This window comes from Macaca mulatta, chromosome 20 (genome assembly GCF_049350105.2).
Source record: "Macaca mulatta isolate MMU2019108-1 chromosome 20, T2T-MMU8v2.0, whole genome shotgun sequence".
Lineage (NCBI taxonomy): Eukaryota > Metazoa > Chordata > Mammalia > Primates > Cercopithecidae > Macaca > Macaca mulatta.
The window spans coordinates 4892073-4915582 of NC_133425.1; the positions used below are offsets into that span (position 1 = coordinate 4892073).

The 23510-nt window shown below is 50.6% G+C and overlaps 1 protein-coding gene across 11 annotated transcripts in view; it reads right to left on the bottom strand.

Moving 5' to 3' along the window:
- The window catches only part of TRAP1 (TNF receptor associated protein 1), a 60390-nt gene that overhangs the window by 18810 nt on the left and 18070 nt on the right, over nt 1–23510 (bottom strand). For 9 of the 11 annotated variants that reach the window (XR_013411462.1, XR_013411463.1, XR_013411464.1 and 6 more), the window contains 7 exons: nt 18140–18298; nt 16037–16119; nt 13006–13146; nt 6054–6125; nt 2674–2834; nt 1090–1199; nt 367–440 (listed from right to left, as the gene is read on the bottom strand). Coding sequence is in view for 6 of the 11 variants with exons in the window: in XM_015125417.3 (XP_014980903.1) it covers nt 367–440; nt 1090–1199; nt 2674–2834; nt 6054–6125; nt 13006–13146; nt 16037–16119; nt 18140–18298 (800 nt within the window). In the remaining 5 variants the exon portion in view is untranslated. Of the gene's footprint in view, nt 1–366; nt 441–1089; nt 1200–2673; nt 2835–6053; nt 6126–13005; nt 13147–14604; nt 14694–16036; nt 16120–18139; nt 18299–23510 lie in introns of those variants that run through there. The other 2 variants (XM_077985403.1, XM_077985404.1) reach the window with 2 other exon arrangements.

A 23510-nucleotide genomic window follows, 5' to 3' on the forward strand; every position in this document is an offset into this window, starting at 1 on the left:
AGACCGTGGCTGCAGGGGCGGGGGGAAGGGTGGTGGGGAAAGGGCTTTTTGGGGTGATGGGATGTTCTGGAGTTGATGTGGGGTGGCTGCACTGAACACCATGGCTGCACACTAACGTGGTGACCCAGCTGGGATGGGCGGTACACCTCAGTGAACACTGACTCCTGACCCCAGCTGCCCGGTACACAGGGGTGGGCTGTGGTGGAGCTGGGCCCTGCCTCATCCCCACACCCAGGTCTCATCTCCACAGAGCAGCTTGCCCTGTGACTCTGGGCCGCAACCCCCGGGCTCATCTCTTCCCCGCTGCCCTGAAACGTACAGCTTCGTCTCCATGGCTGAGCAGCCCGTGGAGGAGCTCGGGCCCACCTGCAAGGTGTTCTTCCGCCTTCCATTCAGGTACAAGGGGAAGCTGACGAAGTTGCTGTACTTCGCTACCACATCTGGAAAGGACAAAACAAAAACCACACTGCATCTACAATGCTGGTGAAAATGCAAGCTTTGCAGCAGCTCTAGGGTGAGCGCCAGCCTGCTGGGAAGGGTCCTCCATGCTGTGCCCACTTCACAGGTACAGAAATGGGGCACACGGGGACACCTGACCTCCCGCCAGTCTTATGGGGGCAGCAGCAGAGCCCAAGTGAGAACCAGATCTGTGGAGGCCCCGGCGGCTGCAAGACTGCAATGCCAGCTTGTAGCTGGAACATGGCTTTCTGGGCTGACTCCTGGAGGGTACTCAGGGCCTCCCTGAGCATCCAGCAGGACACATACAGGGAAGGCCACACCCACATCCTCAGACAGGACTGCGCCAAATCCCCAGGTGCGCTAAAGGCCAGGCGCTACGCAGAGGAAGGAGAATGAGGCCTGCCTCAGCCAGGCCGGCTTCCTCCCAGTCCCAGCACACGGAACCAGCAGGAGCTCAGTGCTACGCAGCCCTGGCGGGCAGCCCCTCCCAATCCTACAGCACCTCGGTCCTTCGTGGCTCTTCCTGTACACCCTTCATGCAGGCAGAACCCAGGAAAATGCCTGCTGACCTGGTGGCCTCCAGGCCACACATGGATCCCGGAGTGAGCCTGGGCCCAGGCTCCCGCTCACCTCGCACCCGGGCCTCGCTAGCAAACTCCCTGCAGTCGGATTTCAGGTGGATGATGATTTTTGTCCCGGTTCTAACTCCTGAAGCTTCAGCGATTTCAAACACTCCAGAGCTAAAGCAGGCAAGGAAAGGAAAAGCCAGGTGGGCACGACACTGGGACACACCCTGCGTGGGACTCCAGCGGTTCCCTAGGGTTTCACAGGCAGAGCCCAAACCAACACATGACACACCTCAAATGCCCCATTTCTGACCCCAGGGCACCACTCAGGCCATCAAATCCCCATCAGGAACGATGACCCTGTGGCGGGCGGCAGAGTTCTGGTTCCCTTGGGTGGTGGGCCGGGGGTCCTCCACCTACCCTGGGCTTGTAAGAAGCTCCTGGGCTTACCCCGAAAACCCTGGGGCACTGTGGGAGCCTGGCCCAGCTCCAAATCAGCTGCCGGATGCCCAGGGGCCAAAACAAAGGCCAGGGGGCCAGGCGCCCCCTAAGAAGAACAGAAAACCATCTCAGAAGCACAGGAGCGTGGAATCCCCTGGCAGAGTCGTGTGGATGCCTTGACCCAAGTTTACTGTGAGCCCTGCTCTCATGGAATTAAACAGGAAAGTGAGTTTTGGGAGAGCGGGGAGTCCAGCTGAGCACACGGCACACACTGTGGAACAGAAATGGCATCATGGAGGGAGGACACCTCAGCTGGCTGGAAGCGGCTCACCTGCTAAAAAGCCCCCAGAGCCGGATGTGGAGGCTGAGGCAGGAGAACTGCTTGAACCCGGGAGGTGGAGGTTGCAGTGAGCCAAGATTGTGCCACTGCACACCAGCCTGGGCAACTAAACTCCGTCCCAAAAAAAAAAAAAAGCCCCCAGCAGGCTCCTCACCCTACAGAGGCAGAGGTGGGCTGGGGAGGCAAAGCCAGGAAATGCCAGGGCTGGGAGGAAGCAGAATGAGCTCCTGCAGAAGGTCGGTCACAGGAGGCTGCAGAGGGGCCACCGGGCGAGAGGCCAGTCCTGCAGCCCAGCCACTGAGGAAGGAGCTCAGTGTGGGCTGGGCCTGCCTTCCCAAGTGCAATGGTGGTGACCAACCACATGGGACCAGAGAGGCGCCATGGGCCACTTGGAGCCACAAAAGTCACTGACTCCCCAAAGTGGGCGAGTCAGATTTTACATAAAAAGCCCAGAAAATGCCTGTGTGCATTTTCTGGCCAGGTACGGTGGCTCACGCTTGTAATCCCAGCACTTTGGGAGGCCGAGGCAGGCGGATCACCTGAGGTCAGGGGTTCAAGACCAGCCTGACCAACATGGAGAAACCCCGTCTCTACTAATAATACAAAATTAGCCAGGCGTGGTGGCACGTGCCTGTAATCCCAGCTACTCAGGAGGCTGAGGCAGGAACCCGGGAGGCGGAGCTTGCAGTGAGCAGAGATTGCGCCACTGCACTCCAGCCTGGGTAACAGAGCGAGACTCCATCTCAAAAAAAAAAAAAAGCCCAGAAAATGCCTGTGTGCGTTTTCTGAGTCCAACCCTTTCCAAACTCCATGCTAAGGGCTCCAGCTCAGCTTTGAGCTGCCTGTCAGGCGACATTCGTCACTCACCCATCTGAAAGCCACCGGTAACCCGGGCTCCCCGGGGCTGCCGAGCGGGAATAGACTTCCACTCTGTCGGCCACCATGAAAGCTGAGTAGAAACCCACTCCAAACTGGCCGATGATCTTGCTGCTGGCCTCAGCCTGGTTCTGCAGCGTGTCCAGGAAGGCCTGTGGGGCAGAGGCCAGTTAGGGAGGCAGACTCCTCTCCAGAGAGGAGACACTCACGACACCGCGCCTGTTCTGCCAGTACCGCTAAGACCTCTTCATCCTTAAAAGAGCCACACCGAGTACTTTTCCACCCCATTCTACACATGAAGAGCTAAGTCACAGAGAGGTGACACACTGGCCCTAGGACACCCAGCTGGCAGCAGTGGGACAAGTGTGTATTCCATTTGATTCCCAAAGCTTGTCCCAGACAGGGGGAGGCCTGCGGGTCACACCTGGAGTGGAGAAGGAGCAGCCTGAATAAGCTCCTTCCCTTGAATAAGCTCCTTCCATAGGAAGGCCAGGAGTGAGGAGAGCCTCCAAACTGGCTTCCAGATTCAACTCTCCTAGAGACTACACTTTGTGGGAAAAGAGTGGAAATCACGCACATGCGTCTGTAAGCACCGCACAGCACTCAAGTTTTCTACTATAACATTGCCAAAGATCCTAAGGCCAAAAATCGAGTAAAATGCACACACCCACTGCCCTGGCCCATGCTGTCTGATGGAACTTTCTCCGATGATGGGAACATTCTGCATCTGCCAGGTGCACTTGGACAGCCTGCCGAGCACCTGGAATGTGGCCTGTACAGCTGAGAAGCTCGATGCCCCCTTTTATTTAATTTTAATGCATTTACATTTAAACTGCCACATACAGCTGGTGGCCGCCACACAGGACAGCAGACCAACCTCGAGAGAAATACAACAAAAAACGTAACGTGGTGGATAAAGTCAGTTATGGTAGTTTTTATTTTTTTATTTTTTGCGGGGGGGGGGGGTTTCGTTTTTGTTTTTGAGATGGAGTCTCACTCTGTTACCCAGGCTGGAGTGCAGTGGTGCGATCTCGGCTCACTGCAACCTCTGCCTCCCAGGTTCAAGTGATTCTGCTGCCTCAGCCTCCCAAGTAGCTGGGATTACAGGTGCACACCACCACGCCCAGCTAAATTTTGTATTTTAGTAGAGATGCAATTTCACCCTGTTGGTCAGGCTGGTCTCAAACTCCTGACCTCAGGTGATCCTCCTGCTAGGCCTCCCAAAGTACTGGGATTACAGGCGTGAGCCGCCATGCTCGGCCCATTTTTTTTTTTTTTTTTTTTTTTTTTTTTTTTTAGATGGAGTTTCGCTCTTGTTGCCCAGGCTGGAGAGCAACGGCATGATCTCGGCTCACCACAACCTCTGCCTCCCAGGATCAAGTGGTTCTCCTGCCTCAGCTTCCTGAGTAGCTGAGATGACAGCTCCCACCATGCCCGTCTAATTTTTTGTATTTTTAGTAGAAACAGGTTTCACCATGTTAGCCAGACTGGTCTTGAACTCCTGACCTCATGATCCACCCAACTCGGCCTCCCAAAGTTCTAGGATTACAGGCATGAGCCAAAGCACCTGGGCAGGTAGTTTTTTTAAAGTAGAAATTTCTGGCTGAATGCAGCAGCTCAAGCCTGTAATCGTAGCATTCTGGGAGGCTGAGGCAGGAGGACTGCTTGAGGCCAGGAGTCTGAGACCAGCCTGGGCAACAAAGCAAGACCCCTGTCTCTACAAAAAAAATACAAAATTAGCTGGGTATAGTGGCACATGCCTGTAGACCCAGCTACTCAGGAGGCTGAGGTGGGAGGACTGCTTGAGCCCAGGAGTTCAAGGTTGCAGTGAGCTGTGATTGCACCACTGAACTCCGGACTAGGCAACAGAGTGAGACCCTGTCTCTGAATGAATAAGCGGATCAACGAATAAATGAATAAATAAATAAATGTAGAAGTTTCTGTGAATTACTTTGGATCAACAATTGCTCTATTTTCAAGTAGTTGGTACCAAGTGCCACATGGGCGGCACTCAGGCTAACAACAACTAGGCAGAAAAGCACTCAGCCAGTAAGGAGGGCACCAGGGTGACCCAAGGCCACCCACCTTTGTCCTAGTTTGGCACAGACACTGTTGAGGAAACCCTGACCACCCACACCTGTCTTCCCTTTGCAGACTGCAGTCACACCAGCAGCCAAATGACACCCTAGACCTAAGGGCTGACTTGCCCCTACAAAGCAGTTTCCCTTTCCTTCCTTTCCCCCTTTCTCTCTTTCTTTTACAGAGTCAGGATCTTGCTCTGTCGCCCAGGCTGGATCACAGTGGTGCAATCATAGCTCACTGCAACCTTGAACTCCTGGGCCCAGGCGATCCTCCAGCCTCAGCCTCCTGAGTAGGTGTGACTTCAGGTGCATGTCACCACACCCAGACCCACAGAGCGGTTCTGAGCAGAACCATCAAACCCACAGACATCGCATCCCAAGCCTGTTCTCATGCATGGCGCTGTGTGAGAGGAGACTGATCCCTCTGACCCTCTCTGCATCAAGCCCACGAGGCTCAGGGAATCGACTTTGCAGAAAAGTGTCGTGAGGCACAACAACACATCTGGACTCAGACCAGCAGCCTGAAAGCTCCAGCTCTCACCCTTTTCCAGCTATGGGCAAAGCCCTTACTTCAATCTCCTCATGTATAAAATGAGAACACTAGGTCGGGTGCGGTGGCTCACGCCTGTAACCCCAGCACTTTGGGAGGCCAACATGGGTGGATCACGAGGTCAGGAGTTCAAGACCAGCCTGGCCAACATGGTGAAACCCTGTCTCTACGGAAGATACAAAAAATTGGGCAGGCATGGTGGCACGCCCCTGTAATCCCAGCTACTTGGGAGGCCAAGGCAGGAGAACTGCTTGAACTGGGAGGCAGAGGTTGCAGTGAGCCAATACAGTCGGTCCTCATCTCCAGGGTTCCACATTTGCAGATTCAACCAGCCAAGGATCGAAAATACTCAGAAAAAAATAAAAAACAACACAATGATAAAAAGTAGTATAAAAAACATAACTATGTTATATCTATATATAGCATTTACGTTGTATCAGGTATTATAAGTAATCTAGAGATCATTTAAAGCATACAGAAAGACATGTCTACAAAATACGGCACCACTTTAATCCAGGACTGGAGCATCTGCAGATTGTGGTATGCAAGGGGGATCCTGGATCCAACCCCAACCCCCAGATACTGAGGGATGGCTGTCATGTCATGAGGTGTTCCCACAATGCCCGCTGCGTGGCATGCAACAATGTTGTTACTCTATCTGGCACCCAGGGCCACCCCTACTGGAGGGATCCTTGCACCCTGAGGGGAAGGGGGAGGCTGTGTGGGGGGCCCACGCTTACCTTTGACCCCGATCTGGCGATAGTCCCCAGGTTGGACACCAGCTCTTCCTGTGTCATCCCAATACCAGTATCCTGAGGAGAGAGACACGCTAAGCGCCAAGCCCCCAGCACCTGGGGAGCAGGTGCACCAGCAGCCCCAGGGGCTCAAATGGTGTCAATGACATTGGCCAGACAGGGCCCAGCCAGGTAGCACCAGATGCTCATCAGAAAAGACTAATTCTAGGGGCCAAGCACAGTGGCTCATGCCTGTAATCCCAGCATTTGGGAGGCCAAGGCAAGAGGATCACTTGAGGACAGGAGTTCAAGATCAGCCTAGCCAACATGGTAAAACCCCATCTCTACTAAAAACAAAAACAATTAGTCAGGCATGATGGCGAGCGCCTGTGGTCCCAGCTGCTCAGAGACTGAGGCAGGAGAATCACTTGAACCCAGTGAACCCAGGAGGCAGAGACTGCAGTGAACGGAGATTGTGCCACTGCACTCCAGCCTGGGTGACAAAACGAGAATCCGTATCAAAAAAACAAAAAAAGAAAAGTAAAGAAAAACAGAAAAGACTAATTCTAGCCCTAGCAGCCCGGCCTCACCAGAGAAAACAGGAAGGGACAGCAGAAAGTTGCTTTGTTTGTTAAAAACCATCCTGAAAAGAAAACATGATGCCAGCAATTAGGAGGAAAGCACAGCTCTCCCGTCATGAAGATGTGACCCCCCGCCTTCTCCCTGGCTGTGGTTCCAGGAAACAGCGGTCCCCTCCTCTGGTGGCTCTCTCAATCCAGCAGAATGATCTGATTGAGGAGATCGCGCAGCCCTGCGCGCGGACCCCGCACCCACCCTACCACCATGGGAAGAGCGGGCACGGATGCCTTTCCTGCCGGAAGGCGCAGCCCTCGCGTGGGAGCCTCAATCTGGCTTATCCTGTTGCAGCTGCTCTGGTCTGAGCGCTGATGTCACCCAAATCCATATGTTAAGACCTAACTCCCAAGGGATGGCCCTGGGATTGGGGCCTTGGGGAGGTGATCAAGTCATGAGTGCTCCACTCTCATGAATGGAAGGAGGGCCCTCAGAAAACAGGGTTGAGGGATCTTGTCTGTCCCTTCCACCTTCTGTGTGAAGATGCAAGAGGCACTGCCTGAGACAAAGGGCCCTCGCTAGACACCCAGTCTGCTGGCCCCTTGCTCTTGGACCTCCCAGCCTCTAGAACTGTGAGCAATACGGTTCTGTTGTTTATAAATTGCCCAGTCTAAGGTATTCTGCTATAGCAGCCTGAATCACAACACAGACCAATGCGCCGGTGAACACACAAGGCCTTACTGACCATGGCCTCCTCCTTCCTCAAAGCCCAGTCAGACGCCCATCTGGAGTTCCTTGCTCAACATGCCCATAACACAGCCACAGCCCCAGCTTGCTCTGCTACGATGTGCAGACCACCTTAAAAAAAAGAGCTCGCTCCAAGCCTCCACATCTATGAATTGGGACAAAGGCCCTCAGAAGCAGTTTTCTGAACTTCCTTCTAGGAAGTTCCTTTCTAAAGGCTTCCTCTCCAGGACAGCCCACAGGGGCCATGGGAGCCCACTAGCACCGGGCAGCAGTGCTGTCTCCATTGGCACAGCGGGGGTGGTCAGTGCTACTCAGCAAATAATCCACAGCAAGCAGCAGGCCGGGGAGACTGGCCAGCTGTCAGCCTTCCCATTGTAGGCAGCACAGGCAGAATGGGTGCCAAAACCACATCACCACCGGTTACTCCAGTGCACACATGTGTGCATGTTCCATGGGCCCCAGCAGCCAACACGAAACATGGCACCAAGAGGCTTCTGGGCAATTATTTCTGAGGTGCTGGTATGAAGAGTCCAAAATCCAGCCTGATTCATTTATTGTACATCATGTTATAATTATGAATAAAAAACTACTTAAAATTAATATCTAGTTGACATCAGTTATTAAACATAATCTTCATTTAAGTGTTTACTTTAATACATCAGAAACTTAAATAGAGTCCCTTAAGGGAAAGGTTAATGTTAGACCAAGGTAAAGGAGAAAATGCAACTAATAGCTCCTATTTCAATTTATTTTTATTTTTTCCCAAACTGATCTGCACTGCAATCCTAATCTAAATCCTTACCGGTTTTGTAGAAAATGACAAGCTGATTCTAAAATGTATATTTTACAAATACAAAGAACCTAGAATATTTTCAAAATACTTTGAAGAACAAAGTTGGAGAATTTAAAATACTTAATTTTAAGACTTCCTATAAAGCTACAATAATTAAGACAGTGTGATGTGGGCATTTAAGGATCAACACATAGATCAAAGAACCAAACAGAGCACAGGAACAGCACTGCACAGAGAGTGTATTACTTGATTTTTGACAAAGATTCCACAGTAATTCAATGGGGGATGATAGATCTATTAACAGACAGTACTGCAACAACTGTACACTCATAAACAAAACATAAACCTCAACCCCTACCTCACACCATACACGCAAATTAACTTGAAATGGATCAAAGATCTAAATGTAAGAGCTAAAGCTATAAAACTGATAGAAGAAAATAGATGTAACACAACAGGTCACATCTATTATCCTAGCACTGTGGAAGGTCAAGGTGGGAAAATCACTTGAGCCCAGGTATTTGAGACCAGCCTGGCCCACAAAGCAAGACCCTGTCCCTACAAAAAAAAAAAAAATTTCTTGCTCTGTCATGCAGGCTGGAGTGCTGGAGTTCAGTGGTATGATCTCTGCTCACTGCAACTTCTGCCTCCCAAGTTCAAGCAATTCTCCTGCCTCAGCCTCCCCAGTAGCTGGGACTACAGGCACACGCTGCCATGCCCAGCTAATTTCTTCTGTATTTTTAGCAGAGATCGTGTTGCCCAGGCTGGTCTCGAACTCATAAGCTCAGGCAATCTACCCGCCATGGCCTCCCAAAGTGCTAGAATTAGGGGTGTGGGCCACCACACCCGGCTAAAAAAATATTTTTTTTTTTTTTTTTTTTGAGACGGAGTCTTGCTGTGTCACCCAGGCTGGAGTGCAGTGGCCGGATCTCAGCTCACTGCAAGCTCCGCCTCCCGGGTTCACGCCATTCTCCTGCCTCAGCCTCCCGAGTAGCTGGGACTACAGGCGCCCGCCACCTCGCCCGGCTATTTTTTTGTATTTTTTAGTAGAGACGGGGTTTCACCGTGTTAGCCGGGATCGTCTCTCGATCTCCTGACCTCGTGATCCGCCCGTCTCGGCCTCCCAAAGTGCTGGGATTACAGGCTTGAGCCACCGCGCCCGGCCTAAAAAATATTTTTTTAAAGTTAGCTGGGCATGGTGGCATGTGCCTGTGGCCCTAGCTACAGGAGGCTGAGGTGGAACATCACTTGAGCCCAGGAGGTCAAGGCTGCAGCGAACCCTGATAGCACCACTGCACCCCAACCTGGAGACAGAGGAAGATCCTGACTCTAAACAAACCAAAAACCTTCTAGGTCAGGCTGGGCATGGTGGCTCATGCCTATAATCCCAGCACTTTGGGAGGCCAAGACAGGCAGATCACCCAAGGCCGGGAGTTTAAGACCAGTCTGACCAACATGGAGAAACCCCGTCTCTACTAAAAATACAAAATTAGCCAGGCATGGTGGTGCATGCCTGTAATCCCAGCTACTCGAGAGGCTGAAGGCAAGAGAATTGCTTGAACCCGGGAGGCGGAGGTTGCAGCGAGCTGAGATCACGCCATTGCACTCTTGCCTGGGCAACAAGAGCAAAACCCCGTCCCCCCTCCAAAAAAACCAAACAAAAAAAATCCTCCAGGTCATCAAAAACAAGGAAAGTCTGAGAAACTGTCACAGCCAAGAGGAGCCTAAGGGGACAGGACAACTAAACATCATGTGGGATGCTGGGAGAGAAAAAGGACATGAGGTAAAAACTAAGGAAATCTGAACAGATTTGCATTAAGAATAATATATCCATACCGGTTGATTAACTGTAACCAATCTAATATACTAAGATTTTTTTTTTTTTTTCTTGGAGAGACGAGGTTCACTCTTGTTGCCTAGGCTAGAGTGCAATGGCACTATCTCAGCTCACCAAAACCTCCGCCTCCGAGGTTCAAGCGATTGTCCTGCCTCAGCCTCCTGAGCAGCCGGGATTACAGGTGCGCACCACCACACCCGGCTAATTTTTGTATTTTTAGTAGAGACAGGGTTTCACCATGTTGGCCAGGCTGGTCTTGAACTCCCGACCTCAGGTGATCTGCCCGCCCTGGCCTCTCAAAGCACTGGGATTACAGGCGTGAGCCGCCGCGCCCGGCCATAAGATTTCAATCATAAGGGAGGCTGGTGTTGGAGTAGATGGCAATGCTGTACAATCTTTAAAATTTTTCTGAAAATTTAAATCTGTTCTAAAATATTTACTAAAAAAAAAAAAAAAAAAAAAAATACAGATTTTTCAGATGTAGACAGAAATCATCTGTTGCCAGGCGACCCACACGATGTGATTTTAAAAGGAAATGGTGAGACCAGGGGCAGTGGCTCATGCCTGTAATCCCAGCACTTTGAGAGGCCAAGATAGGCGGACCACTTGAGGTCAGGAGTTCGAGACCAGCATGACCAGCATGGTGAAACCCCATTTCTACTAAAAATGCAAAAATTAGCCAGGTATGGTGGCATGTACCTGTAAACCCAGCTACTTGGGAGGCTAAGGTGGGAAAATCACTTGAACCCGGGAGGCTGAGGCTGCAGTGAGGTGAGATCATACCACTGCACTCCAGTCTGGGCAATAAAGTGAGACTCTGTCTCAAAAAACTAAAAATAAAAAGGAATTTGTTGGCCGGGCGCGGTGGCTCAAGCCTGTAATCCCAGCACTTTGGGAGGCCGAGGCGGGCGGATCACAAGGTCAGGAGATCGAGACCACAGTGAAACCCCGCCTCTACTAAAAATGCAAAAAATTAGCCGGGCGCGGTGGCGGGCGCCTGTAGTCCCAGCCACTCAGGAGGCTGAGGCAGGAGAATGGCGGGAACCCGGGAGGCGGAGCTTGCAGTGAGCCGAGATCGCGCCACTGCACTCCAGCCTGGGCAACAGCGTGAGACTCCGTCTCAAAAAAAAAAAAAAAAAAAAAAAAAAAAAAAAAAAAAAAAAAAAAAAAAAAAAAAAAAGGAATTTGTGAGGGCTTACAACAGGTATATACATAAAATATTTGACATCAAAAGATGATTCTGCCATTGGAAAGATAATGTTGTAAGATTCTTACATTGAAGTGTTAAATATTAATTCAAGCTAGACAGTGATAAATTAAGGCTTCATATTTTATTCCCTAAAAAATCCCCTAAAAATAACAAAAGGCAAATGTAGCTATCAGTAGAAGAGACAGAATGGCATAATATCTCTGAGACTCCACAAGAACCCTTCATTTTCTAAAACCTTAGGTAAGAATAACATATCGATATTACTTAATTAATTGTAATAAATGGGCCAGGTATGGTGGCTCATTCCTGTAATCTAACACTTGGGAGGCCAAGTCGGGCAGATCACTTGAGGGCAGGAGTTCACCCAGCCTGGCCAACATGGTGAAACCCCATCTCTACTAAAAATACAAAAATTAGTTGGGCATCGTGGCACACGTCTGTAATCCCAGCTACTCAGGAGGCTGAGGCACGAGAGTTGCTTGAACCCGGGAGGCAGAGGTTGCAGTGAACTGAGATCACACCACTGCACTCCAGCCTGGGCGACACAGCAACACTCTGTCTCCAAAAATCAATCAATCAATCAATCAATCAATAAATGGACCATGCTCACATCAGGTGTTGAGAATAGAAAAACTGGGTGCCAAAGGATATAATGGAACTCTGAATTATCTGCTCAAATTTTCTGTAAATCTAGAACTGTTCTTTAAGAAAAAAGAAGACAAAAGATAAAACCAAAAATCATTCTTGTAACATAAATAGTCTTGGTACCAGGAAGTACTGGCACATAGGACAGGGCCCTCTGCTGAAGACCACGAATCACATCCCCATGACCCCTCGCCCCAACACATCCATTTTCAATCACCTGCAAGGAACCTCTGTGCTGAAAACAGGAGGGAAGTGCAGGGCGCCCCAGCAGCACATCCCAGCCCTGTGCCCTAGCCCTGCCCACAGGGCCCATTCCACAGCCACGTCAGCTCGACGAAGGCAGGGAGAGAAGAAATCACTCCCCACCCAATCCTTATGACCAAGGGCTATGACAAACAGCTGGCACATACCACAGGGCTCAGTCTGGATTCTCTAAACCCAAGAGGGAGTACATAAAGCCGACACCTCACAAAAGCCCCTCTTTCAATTAAAACAGCTGTCCCTTCACAAGTCTATTCACTCACACGTGCCTGCATTCATTCATCTGACAAGGCCTTCAGAGCAAGCCAGCGCACCCTAAAAGGGGATACTCAGAACCCACCGAGGCCTGTCTGTCCACCTCTCCACAGAGAGAGACACCCCCGCCATGATGCCATGACCCTGGGACGACAGGTCCTAAGGCAGCTGTCTTGGGATGCAATGTCTCTCAGGGCCCCCACCTGACCCTCTTTGGCCTAACTTTTCAGCCTTAAAATTTCCACAAGGCTAGAGCAGCAGCCACAGCACTGCTTCATCTGCATTTTGAGGGGAAAACACAGTTAAAAATATGAAAAGAGTACATTAAAAATAAGATATGTTTAGATATGTTAATAACTGCATACACCAGAACCCTGTGTGGCCATATGCTAAAATGTTACCAGTAGTTGTCGCTGGATGGGGTGATTTCGAATTTTCTTCTTTTCTGCTTATACCTGCTTTTCCAAAATTTTCTATAATGAATGAGTGCTACTTTAACAATAAATTCTAGCCAGAGTTATCCTGGTGGTACGGACGGCTAGTACATCCCTGGGACCCCAGAGACATCACTAGAAGGCAGATGCTGTCCCTGCTGCATGGCCGGGCCCACCACATGCCTGGACACTGAGGGAGGTACCTGGATGGTGATGGTTCCTTTCTCGGCATCAGTCTGCAAGTGAATCTCCATTTCTGGCAGTGCTTGGCCGTCAGACACCAGTTTGTGACGCAGTTTTTCCAAGGCATCGCTGGCATTGGAGATCAGCTCCCGTATAAACACCTACAGGAATAGAAACGGGAGGCACAGACAATGAAGGACACTCATCCTGCAGGATCTATCTGGTCAGCTGCACTTCCAATAACTGTTAAAAGGTAGAGGAGAACAATCATAGAATATTCAGTTCTCAAAGCATAAAGAGTTTCTGCTTTAGTCAAAGGCAGTTCCTCTGCGCCGGTCACAAAGTGACTATGGTGCTAACTTCTACTGATCTTTCCTTCAGGATTTGTTTAGACAGTCTCACTCTGTCACCCAGGCTGGAGGCTGCAATCACGGCTTATTGCAGCCTCAACCTCCTGGACCTAAGCAATCCTCCCACCCCATCCTCCTAAGTAGCTGGGACCACAGGCATGCACCACCACAACCAGCTAATTGTTTTAAAATGTGTATAGACACAGGGTCTTGTTATGTTGCCCAGGCTGGTCTTGATCTCCTAGGCTCAAGTGATCCTTGTGCCTCGGCCTCCCAAAGTGTTGGGATTTCAGGCGTGAGCCACGGTGCCTGGCCCTCTTCAGGATTTTTAATCAAGCCTGAAATTATGTGTCCACCTGTTAATTAAAACTTTAAGAAGAGCCGTCTGGCTGGGTGCGGTGGCTCACACTTGTAATCCCGGCACTTTGGGAGGCTGAAGTGGGCGGATCACTTCAGGTCAGGAGCTCAAGACCAGCGTGGCCAACATGGTAAAACCCTGTATCTACTAAAAATATAAAAATTAGCTGGGAGTGATGGAACACGCCTGTAATCCCAGCTACTCAGGAGGCTGAGGCAGGAGAATCGCTTGAACCCATTAGGCAGAGGTTGCAGTGAGCCAAGATAGCACCACTGCATTCTAGCTTGGGCGACAGAGAGACTCTGTCTCAAAAAAAACAAACAAAAGAGCCCTGCGAGGAACAATTTCTTTCCTAACTCCTGCACAAGTATGACAGTAAATCACTCAAACATCCATTTCTCCTTGATATGGTCTGGCTGTGTCCCCACCCAAATGGCACCTTGAATTGTACTCCCATAATTCCCACATGCTGTGGGAAGGATTCGGTGGGAGATAAGTGAATCATGGGAGCCGTTTCCCCGGTACTGTTCTTGTGGTAGTGAGTAAGTCTCACGAGAGCTGACAGTTTTATTTGGGGTTTCTGCTTTGCGTCTTGCTCATTCTCTCTTTGCCTGCTGCCATCCATGTAAGACGGGACTCGCTCCTCCTTGCCTTCCACCATGACTGTGAGGCTTCCCCAGTCACATGGAGGTGTAAGTCCAATTAAACCTCCTTCTTTCATAAATTGCCCAGTCTCAGGCACGCCTTCATCAGCAGTGTGGAAACAGACGAATACACTACTACTCCACAAAAACACACCCCGAGAAACACGGGACGCAGGGCCCAGCTGTCCCTCAGGAGCTGAAAAGCACCCTGACCTCAAACAGACCTTCCATTTGAGTCAGTGAAAGACGCCAGGGGCGGTCTCACACCTGTGATCTCCGCACTGTGGGAGGCTGAAGCAGGCGGATTACTTCAGCCCAGGAGTTCAAGACTAGCCTGGGCAACACGGCAAAACCCCGTCTCTACAAAAAACACAAATATCAGTCAGGCAGGGTGGTGCGCCTGTAGTCCTAGCTACTTGGGAGGCTGAGGAGGAAGGATGGCTTGAGCCCAGGAGGCGAAGGATGCAGTGAGCCGAGATCATACCACTGCGCTCCAACCTGGGCATCAGAGCCAGACCCTTTTCCAAAAAAATAAAAAACAAAACAAATAAAAATAGAAAAAATAAGTCCGCAAGAGCTCAGGAAGCAGCGGCTGATCTGAGCGGAAGCTGGAGGTCGCTGGGAGGCAGGAACGCAGCACTCGTTAGTACAAAACCTGGAAACAGCTCCTGGAAGCCCCTCTGAGCTTCGAAATTTGGTGCTTTACCTTTCTTCCAGATTCTCCTTTGCCTTCCAGCAATAATCAGCATGTCAACGATGGTGGCCTTCATTTTTCTTTTTCCTTGTCCTGTCACCCAAATGAGTTTTGTGGGTTTTTTTTTTTAATAGAGACGGGGTCTGACCACATTGCCTAGGCTGGTCTCAAACTCCTGGACTCATGCAATCCTCCTACCTTGGCCTCCTAAAGTACTAGGATTACAGGTGTGAGCCACCGCACCCGGAGCCAGATGCGTTTTAATTTCCTCAGTAACTCCTCCCTGCTCCACACACACAGGACTGGGGAATCTTCTTCCTCTGGCAGCCAAAGCCCCCGAGACCTGCAGGTAGTCACACTGGGCAAAGCGGCCTCAGAGCACACCCGAAGCTCCACAGAAATGGGTTTCAGCAGAGCTGCATGCTAGGATTTGGGGGACTCTTTTCTTTTCTGGAGAGAGGGTCTCACTCTGTCGTGCAGGTCAGTGTAGTAACACGATCATGGCTCACTGCAACCCCAGAGTCTGCCAGGCTCCAGTCATCCTCCCACCCCAGCCTCCTGAGTAGCTGAGACCACAGGTCAGTGCCCCTATAGCTGACTAATTTTTTAAATTTTTTGTAGAGAAGGAGTCTTGCTGTATTGCCCAGGCTGGTCTCAAACTCCTGGGCTCAAATGATCCTCCCGCTTCAGCCTCCCAAAGCACTGAGTTCCCAGGCGTGAGCCACTGCACCAGGCCTGTATTTGGGGAACTTTTAACATTATTGGCAAAATTCAATTAATTCCCAGAGTTGATCCAGCCCAAAGAACCATCTGGATACACTTACTCACAAAACCAAAACAGATTCTGGTAAAACTCCTCTCACTAGTAGCTTAAGATGGGGACCTGTCCAAAGTTTAATGCTTTCTCACAGCTAATATATTATCTGGCAATTCTCCAGAATGGCAAAAAAACAGCTTTGTGAAAAGAAACTTTGCTAGCATCGGACAGGTTAGCAGGGAACGCACCTCTTTTTCTGAGTACAGGGACCGGGCAACGACGTCCAAAAGTTTCTTTGTCTCAGCCTGGAACTCATGTTTGGAAATAGAACCTAGTAATGAAACACAGACACAACCAATAAAGTTTAATTTCTATTTTTGTGCAAGAATATGCTACGTCACATTCCAAAGAATGTTTAAGTTTATGAGTTTTAAACATTTTTTTCTTTTTTGAGATGGAGTCTCGCTCTGTCACCCAGGCTCGAGTGCAGTGGTGTGATCTCGGCTCACTGTAAGCTCTGCCTCCCGGGTTCACGCCACTCTCCTGCCTCAGCCTCCTGGGTAGCTGGGACTACAGGCACCTGCCACCACGCCCGGCTAATTTTTTGTATTTTTAGTAGAGACGGGGTTTCACCGTGTTAGCCAGGATACTCTCGATGTCCAGACCTCGGGATCCGCCCGCCTCAGCCTCCCAAACATTTAAGATCGTGAACAAAAAGAAAGAAGTAGACAGAAACAAAGTCTGGCTGGGTGCCATGGCTCATGCTTGTAATCCCAGCACTTTGGGAGGCCAAGGCAGGAGAATCACTTGAGCCTAGGAGTTCAAGACCAGCCTAGGCAACAGAGGAGGACCCTGCCATCTCTACAAAAACTAAACAAAGTAGCTGAGCATGGTGGCGCACACTTACGGTCCCAGTCTCACGGGCCTGACGTGGGAGGATCACTTGAGCCAGGGAGGTCGAGGCTACACTGAGCCATGACTGCACCACGGCACTCAGCCCGGGCAACAGAGAAAGACCCTGTCTCAAAACAAAATGAAACAAAGTCTCTCAGAAAGGAGATCTCGCCGGGCGCGGTGGCTCATGCCTGTAATCCCAACACTTTGGGAGGCCGAGGCGGGCGGATCACAAGGTCAGGAGATCGAGACCACAGTGAAACCCCGTCTCTACTAAAAATACAAAAAATTAGCCGGGCGCGGTTGTGGGCGCCTGTAGTCCCAGCTACTCGGGAGGCTGAGGCAGGAGAATGGCGTGAACCCGGGAGGCGGAGCTTGCAGTGAGCCGAGATTGCGCCACTGCACTCCAGCCTGGGTGACAGAGCGAGACTCCATCTCAAAAAAAAAAAAAAAAGAAAGGAGATCTCAGGGCAGGACAAATCAGGCTCCCATCTGCACAGAAAGAACACAGGGGAAACAATCCTCCCACCGCTGAGGCCAGACAGGCCTCGGGCTACGTCGAGGGACTGCTCAGCCTGGTCTCCCGATGTGCACGGTCACGAGAACTGGGCTGCCTCTAAGAACCAGATTATATGTTCTTTCCTTTTCTTTTTTTTTTTTAGAGGCAGGATCTGGCTCTGTTGCCCAGGCTGCTATGCAGAGGAATGATCATGCTCACTGCAGCCTCAACTTCCTGGGCTCAACTGATTCTCCTGCCTCAGCCTCTCAAGTAGGTAGAACCACTGGTGTGTGCTACCATGCCTGGCTAACTTTTTAATTTTTCTTGTAGAGAAAGGGTCTATGTGGCCCAGGTTGGTCTCGACCTCTTGGCCTCAAGCAATCCTCCTGCCTTGGCCTCCCAAAGTGCTGGGATTACAAGTATGAGCCACTGCGCCCAGCCTACATTCTTCAAATAAGCGGTTTCCAAATTAATTATTTAGAAATCAAAATAAGAAAACCTCACTTCTCTTTTTAACTTCAAAGATTCTACTCTTGTCGACCCACTTAAAAGCCAGAAATGGACCCACTTCAGGACTGGCTCCAAAGACCGCTTTTTTATACTTCAGAGGGAATGAAAAGTCAGCTCCGGAATTCGGTCCTGCGCAGGCTGAGCCAATGCTGAGTTTCCCCTCCCGCTTCCATGATTATTAGCAGATGTGCCATGAATCACCACTCAGGGGAGGTGCTGGATGGCAAACTCACCGGTGGCCACCAGAGGGGGCAAGACACACCCGACACTGGCAGAAGTCCCTCGCTGGGACAGAAATGGAGGGCGCAGCACTCCCTACAGCCAAACCTTCTGATTTCAGACCTGAGGCGGTGGCTCTGCCAATCACTGCCTCCACCCTGAAAATGCCCCTTTATGCACAGCAGTGAACCGAGAAGCCCTCCCAGACCACAGCGCGAGCCCAGGCTACCCTGCACGCTCTCCGTGCTGCTGATGATCGAGTGCAGGGGCTCCTCCTTGTCCTCAGCAGTCTGCGTGCTCAACAGCCGTCCTGCCTGGAAGCTCCAGGCCGGGTTTCGCCTGGGGCCCAACTGGGCTGTGGTCCTCCGAGGACACAGAATTGGTTTTCCTGAAAAGACAAATATGCAGAAAGAACGAGAATTAGGAAGACACGAGAAACAATATGGTAATTTGTCCCATCAAGGGTGTCTAGCAAAAGCCAGTGTGGACACCTCTAAGTCGGGTTGTTGCTGAAAGAGAAATCCCCAGGACCAAACGCCACAGAGTCACGGTGTGGTTTCGGCAACGAGCCCTCACACACGTCGTCAGCTTAAGATATGGGGTCTGCTCAGAACCGCCGAAGCGAAACTGGAGCGGGTGGGCTGCTGCCTTCTTTTGAGAGCGGGTCTCGCTCTGTCACTGCAATCACGGCTCATTGCTGCCTCGACCTCCCGGGCTCAAGCGATGCTCCTGCCTCCGCCTCACGAGTAGCTGGGACCACAGGCATAGACCACCACGCCCCCATAATTTTTAAAAAGTTTTTTGTAGAAATGGGGTTTTGCTATGTTGCCAAGACTGGTCTCGAACTCCCGGGCTCAAACGATCCTCCTGCCTTGGTCTTACAAAGAGTTGGGATGACAGGCATGAGCCACCGCGCCCAGCTGGCAGGTGCCTGCTGACAGCACTTCCCACTTTCACCTCACAGGTGAGATTTTCCATCAACCTGCAAACTCAAACCTGCCTCGACCCTCGCAGCCCCCACAGAACCCCCCAAACTCAAACCTGTCTCGATCCTCGCAGCCCCTGCAGAACCCACAAACTCAAACCTGCCTCGATCCTCACAGGCCCTGCAGAAGCCCCCAATGGGCCACACTTCCTTGCTCTTAACAGTCAAGAAAAAAAAAATGCTCCCGAAAGGAATCCAAATATTTAAATGTTAATATTCTCAAACTGTCTCATCATGTTCTAAAAGTTGATTCTTTTCCATTACTTTTTCATCCAAAACGGATTTTTTTTTTTGAAACGGAGTCTCGCTTTGTTGTCCAGGCTGGAGTCCAGTGGCATGATCTTGGCTCACAGCAAGCTCTGCTTCCTGGGTTCACGCCATTCTCCTGCCTCAGCCTCCCGAGTAGCTGGGACTACAGGCACCCGCCACTGCGCCCAGCTAATTTTTTTGTATTTTTTAGTAGAGATGGGGTTTCACCGTGTTAGCCAGGATGGTCTCGACCTCCTGACCTTGTGATCCGCCAGCCTCGGCCTCCCAAAGTGCTGGGATTACAGGCGTGAGCCACCGCGCCCGGCCCAAAACAGACTTTTAAAAAAAAATTAGTGTACTTTAAAAACTGAAAAACAGCTGACGATGGGTTCTACCTTGTAACTAGGAAGGAGACTTGTCTTCTGTAACTTCCTGATCAGCCCAGTGGGCTGAGAAAGTCGCCTGCAGAGTCCAGCGAGGGAGGAAAGCAGCCAGTGTGTCCCCAGCCGCACGCAGTTCACCGACACAGGCCCAGCCTTTGATGCTACAGAAACCACAGACACTTTCACTCCAACACAGGACAGGACCAACCCAACACCATCACCCACTGACCCCAGGACCACACACCAGGATCCTGCCTTGGTCAGCAGATTTGCAATACACGGTGGCATCAAGGATACGTGGCCAGCCAGCTACGCCATGTGAAAGTCTAGGCCTAAATGAACCACATCTAACTGGGAGCCTCTCCTGTTCTTCACAAATTTGTAACGAGTACAAAAGATGGACGCAGAATATCCAGGAATCAAGGTTTTAAAAATTAACATATCAGCCAGGGGTGAGGTGGCTCACGTCTGTAATCCCAGCACTTTGGGAGGCCGAGGTAGGCAGATCACCTGAGGTCAAGAGTTCAAGACCAGCCTGGCCAACATGGAGAAACCCCATCTGTACTAAAAATACAAAAGTTAGCCGAGCGCAGTGGTGTGCACCTGTAATCCCAGCTACTCGGGAGGCTGAGGCAGGGGAATGGCTTGAACCCGGGAAGCGGAGGTTGCAGTGAGCCAAGACTGCACCACTGCACTTCAGGCTGAGTGACAGAGCACTTGTCTGTCTCAAAAAAAAAAAAAAAAAAAAAAAAAATTAACATATCAACTTTCATACTTCTAAAAGGTACACAAACTTGCCTATTTTTTTTTTTGAGACCAAGTCTCGCTCTTGTTGCCCAGGCTGCAGTGCAGTGGTGCGATCTCGGCTCATTGCAACCTCCACCTCCCAGGTTCAAACAATTCTCCTGCCTCAGCCTCCCGAGTAGCTGGGTTTACAGGCACCCGTCACCACACCCAGCTATTTTTTGTATTTTTAGTAGAGACGGGGTTTCACCATGTTGGCCAGGCTGGTCTCGAACTCCTGACCTCAGGCAATCTGCCTGCCTCCGCCTCCCAAAGTGCTGGGATTACATGCATGAGCCACCGTGCCCAGTCAAAACTTGCCTATTCTTTAGGTTTATTCCTGGACTTACAAACAGCACAAACCTAGCCTTTTGTTTTCGTTTCTTTGAGATGGAGTCTCGTTCTGTCACCCAGGCTGCAGTGCAGTGATCTCGGCTCACTGCAACCTCCATCTCCCAGGTTCAAGTAATTCTCCTGTCTCAGCCTCCCAAGTAGCTGGGACTACAGGTGCCTGCCACCACGCCCGACTAATTTTTGTATTTTCAGTAGAGACGAGGTTTCACCTTATTGGCCAGGCTGGTCTCGAACTACTGACCTCAGGTGATCCGCCCACCTAGGCCTCCCAAAGTGCTGGGATTACAGGTGTGAGCCACCACACCCAGCCAACCCTAGCCTTTATCTCCATGCAGACACCTTAAAAACATCGACCGCAATTCAGAAAATATTCAGTTTCCAAACCATGTAAATATCCAATTATTTGGGTCTACGTAATTGTTCACTTTATTCATACAGCTAAAAAGAAAAAAGAAATCCCGGGACATTTCTTGTGGAATTAAATGGTATTTGGTGTTAGAGGAGTTCGTGAATAGTCTACACTGAACCAGGGCGCTGAAGCCTCTGCCTCCACCCAGAGCAGAGCCAGCCTTGGGAACACAGGAGGGAAGCGCCCAAGCGCCACCCACCCACCCGCAGAGCGTATCCATGTTTCTGATCATTTGTGTGAAAGAAACACAAAAAGGATAAACCAGAAACTGATGTGACTGTGTATTTTGTTTCCTAAGGCTACTGAAACACAGCACCACAAACTATGCAGTTTCAAAAAGGTCCACAGTTCTGCGCCAGGCACGGTGGCTCACACCTATAATCCCAGCACTTTGGGAGGCCGAGGCGGGCGGATCATGAGGTCAGGAGATCAGGACCATCCCAGCTCACACAGTGAAACCCCGTCTCTACTAAAAATATAAAAATTAGCCAGGTGTGATGGCGGGCGCCTGTAGTCCCAGCTACTCGGGAGGCTGAGGCAGGAGAATGGCGTGAACCCGGGAGGCGGAGCTTGCAGTGAGCTGAGATCGCGCCACTGCACTCCAGCCTGTGGGACAGAGCGAGACTCCGTCTTATAAAAAAATAAAAAAACACAAAAACTAGCCAGGTGTAGTGGTGTGACCTGTAGTCCTAGCTACTTGGGAGGCTGAGGTGGGAGGATCGCTTGAGCCCAGGATGTTGAGGCGGTAGCGAGCCAAGATCACACTATTGCACTTCCGCACTTCAGCCTGGGTGAGACAGTGAGACCCTGTCTCAGAAAAAAAAAAAGATCCCGGGTTCTGGGTAGGGGTGGTGCCCACGGGAGGTGCTGACGGACAGTCCATCCCGCACCTCTCCCCAGCTTCTGGCAGCAGCTGGCATCCTTGGTGTTTCATGGTTTGCACATGCTCCAGGCTCTGCCTCTTGTAACATGGCAAGTTCTTCTCTATGTGGAGTCCTGGCTGTGTCCAAATTTCCCTCTTCTTATATGGATACCAGGAATACTGGAGTTAAGCCCCATCCCCATGCAGTGTGACCTCATCACAACCTGATACACCTGAAATGACCCAAATAAGCTCACACTCACAGGTACCAGGGGTCAGGACGCAAACATATCTTTTTTTTTTTTTTTTTGAGACAGTCTCACTCTGTCATCCAGGCTGGAGTACAGTGGCCTGATCTCAGCTTACTGCAACCTCCGCCTCCTGGGTTCAGGCGATTCTCCTGCCTCAGCCTCCCGAGTAGCTGGATTACAGGCACGCACCACCACGCCCAGCTTTTTGTATTTTTAGAAGAGACGGGGTTTCACCATGTTGGCCAGGCTGGTCTCCAACTCGTGACCTCAAGTGATCCACCCACTTTGGCCTCCCAAAGTGCTGGGATTACAGGCATGAGCCACCATACCTGGCCTCTTTTTTTAAAAAAAATAAAAATAGAGACAAAGTCTCTCTCTGCTGTCCAGCCTGGTCTTAAACTTCTGAACTCAAGCAATCCTCCCACTTTGGCCTCTCAAAGCACTGGGATGACAGGTATCAGCCACTGTGCCCGGCCTTCGAACCCCACAGCTCGGTTACCTACAGGAGGTGTGTATGAAGCTCCCCGTGGCACACACCCGGTAGCTTAAAGTAACAGACACTGATTCTCCCACAGTCCTGGAAGCAGGAAGTGCAAGATCAAGGTGCCAGTAGGGCTGCTTCCTCCTGAGGCTGGGAGGGAGGGTCTGTTTTCGCCTCTCCCAGCCTCTGCAGCCTCTGGAATAGATTAGGCTTGTGGGTGGTCGTCTTCTCCCTGTGTCTTCCCGCCAGGACATCTGCCCTTCTCCCTCTACACGTGTCTGTTCAAATGTCCCCATTTTATAAGGACACAGTCATGTTGGATTAGGGCCCACTCAAGTGAACTCAACTTGATCACCTGCAAAGACCCCGTTTCCAAACATGGTCACATTCACAGGTACTGAGAGTTGGGACTTTAACCTCTTTTGTGGGGAGGCACAATTCAACCTCCAACCAGCATAGATGTGGAAAATGGAAAGAAAGTGGGAAGGGGAGCGGGCCGGCAGAGCTGAGGAATGTGACACTTCCACGCACATCTTCTGTATGTCTCTCTCAGAACCACGGTCAGTGTTCTCATACCCCCCCCAAAAAAAAACATTAATTAGCCAGACATGGTAGCGCACTTGTAGTTATCAGCTACTTGGGAGGCCGAGGTGGGAGGACTGCTTGAACACGGAAGTGGAGGTTGCAGTGAGCCGAGATCACACCACTGTACTCCAGACTGGGCGACAGAGTGAGACTCTGTCTCAAAAAAAGAAAAGAAAAAAAGAAACCATGAAAACAAAACATGGTGCACAGGAACAAAAAATGAAATACAAACAGCAAACACGTACAGCTGTGACAATG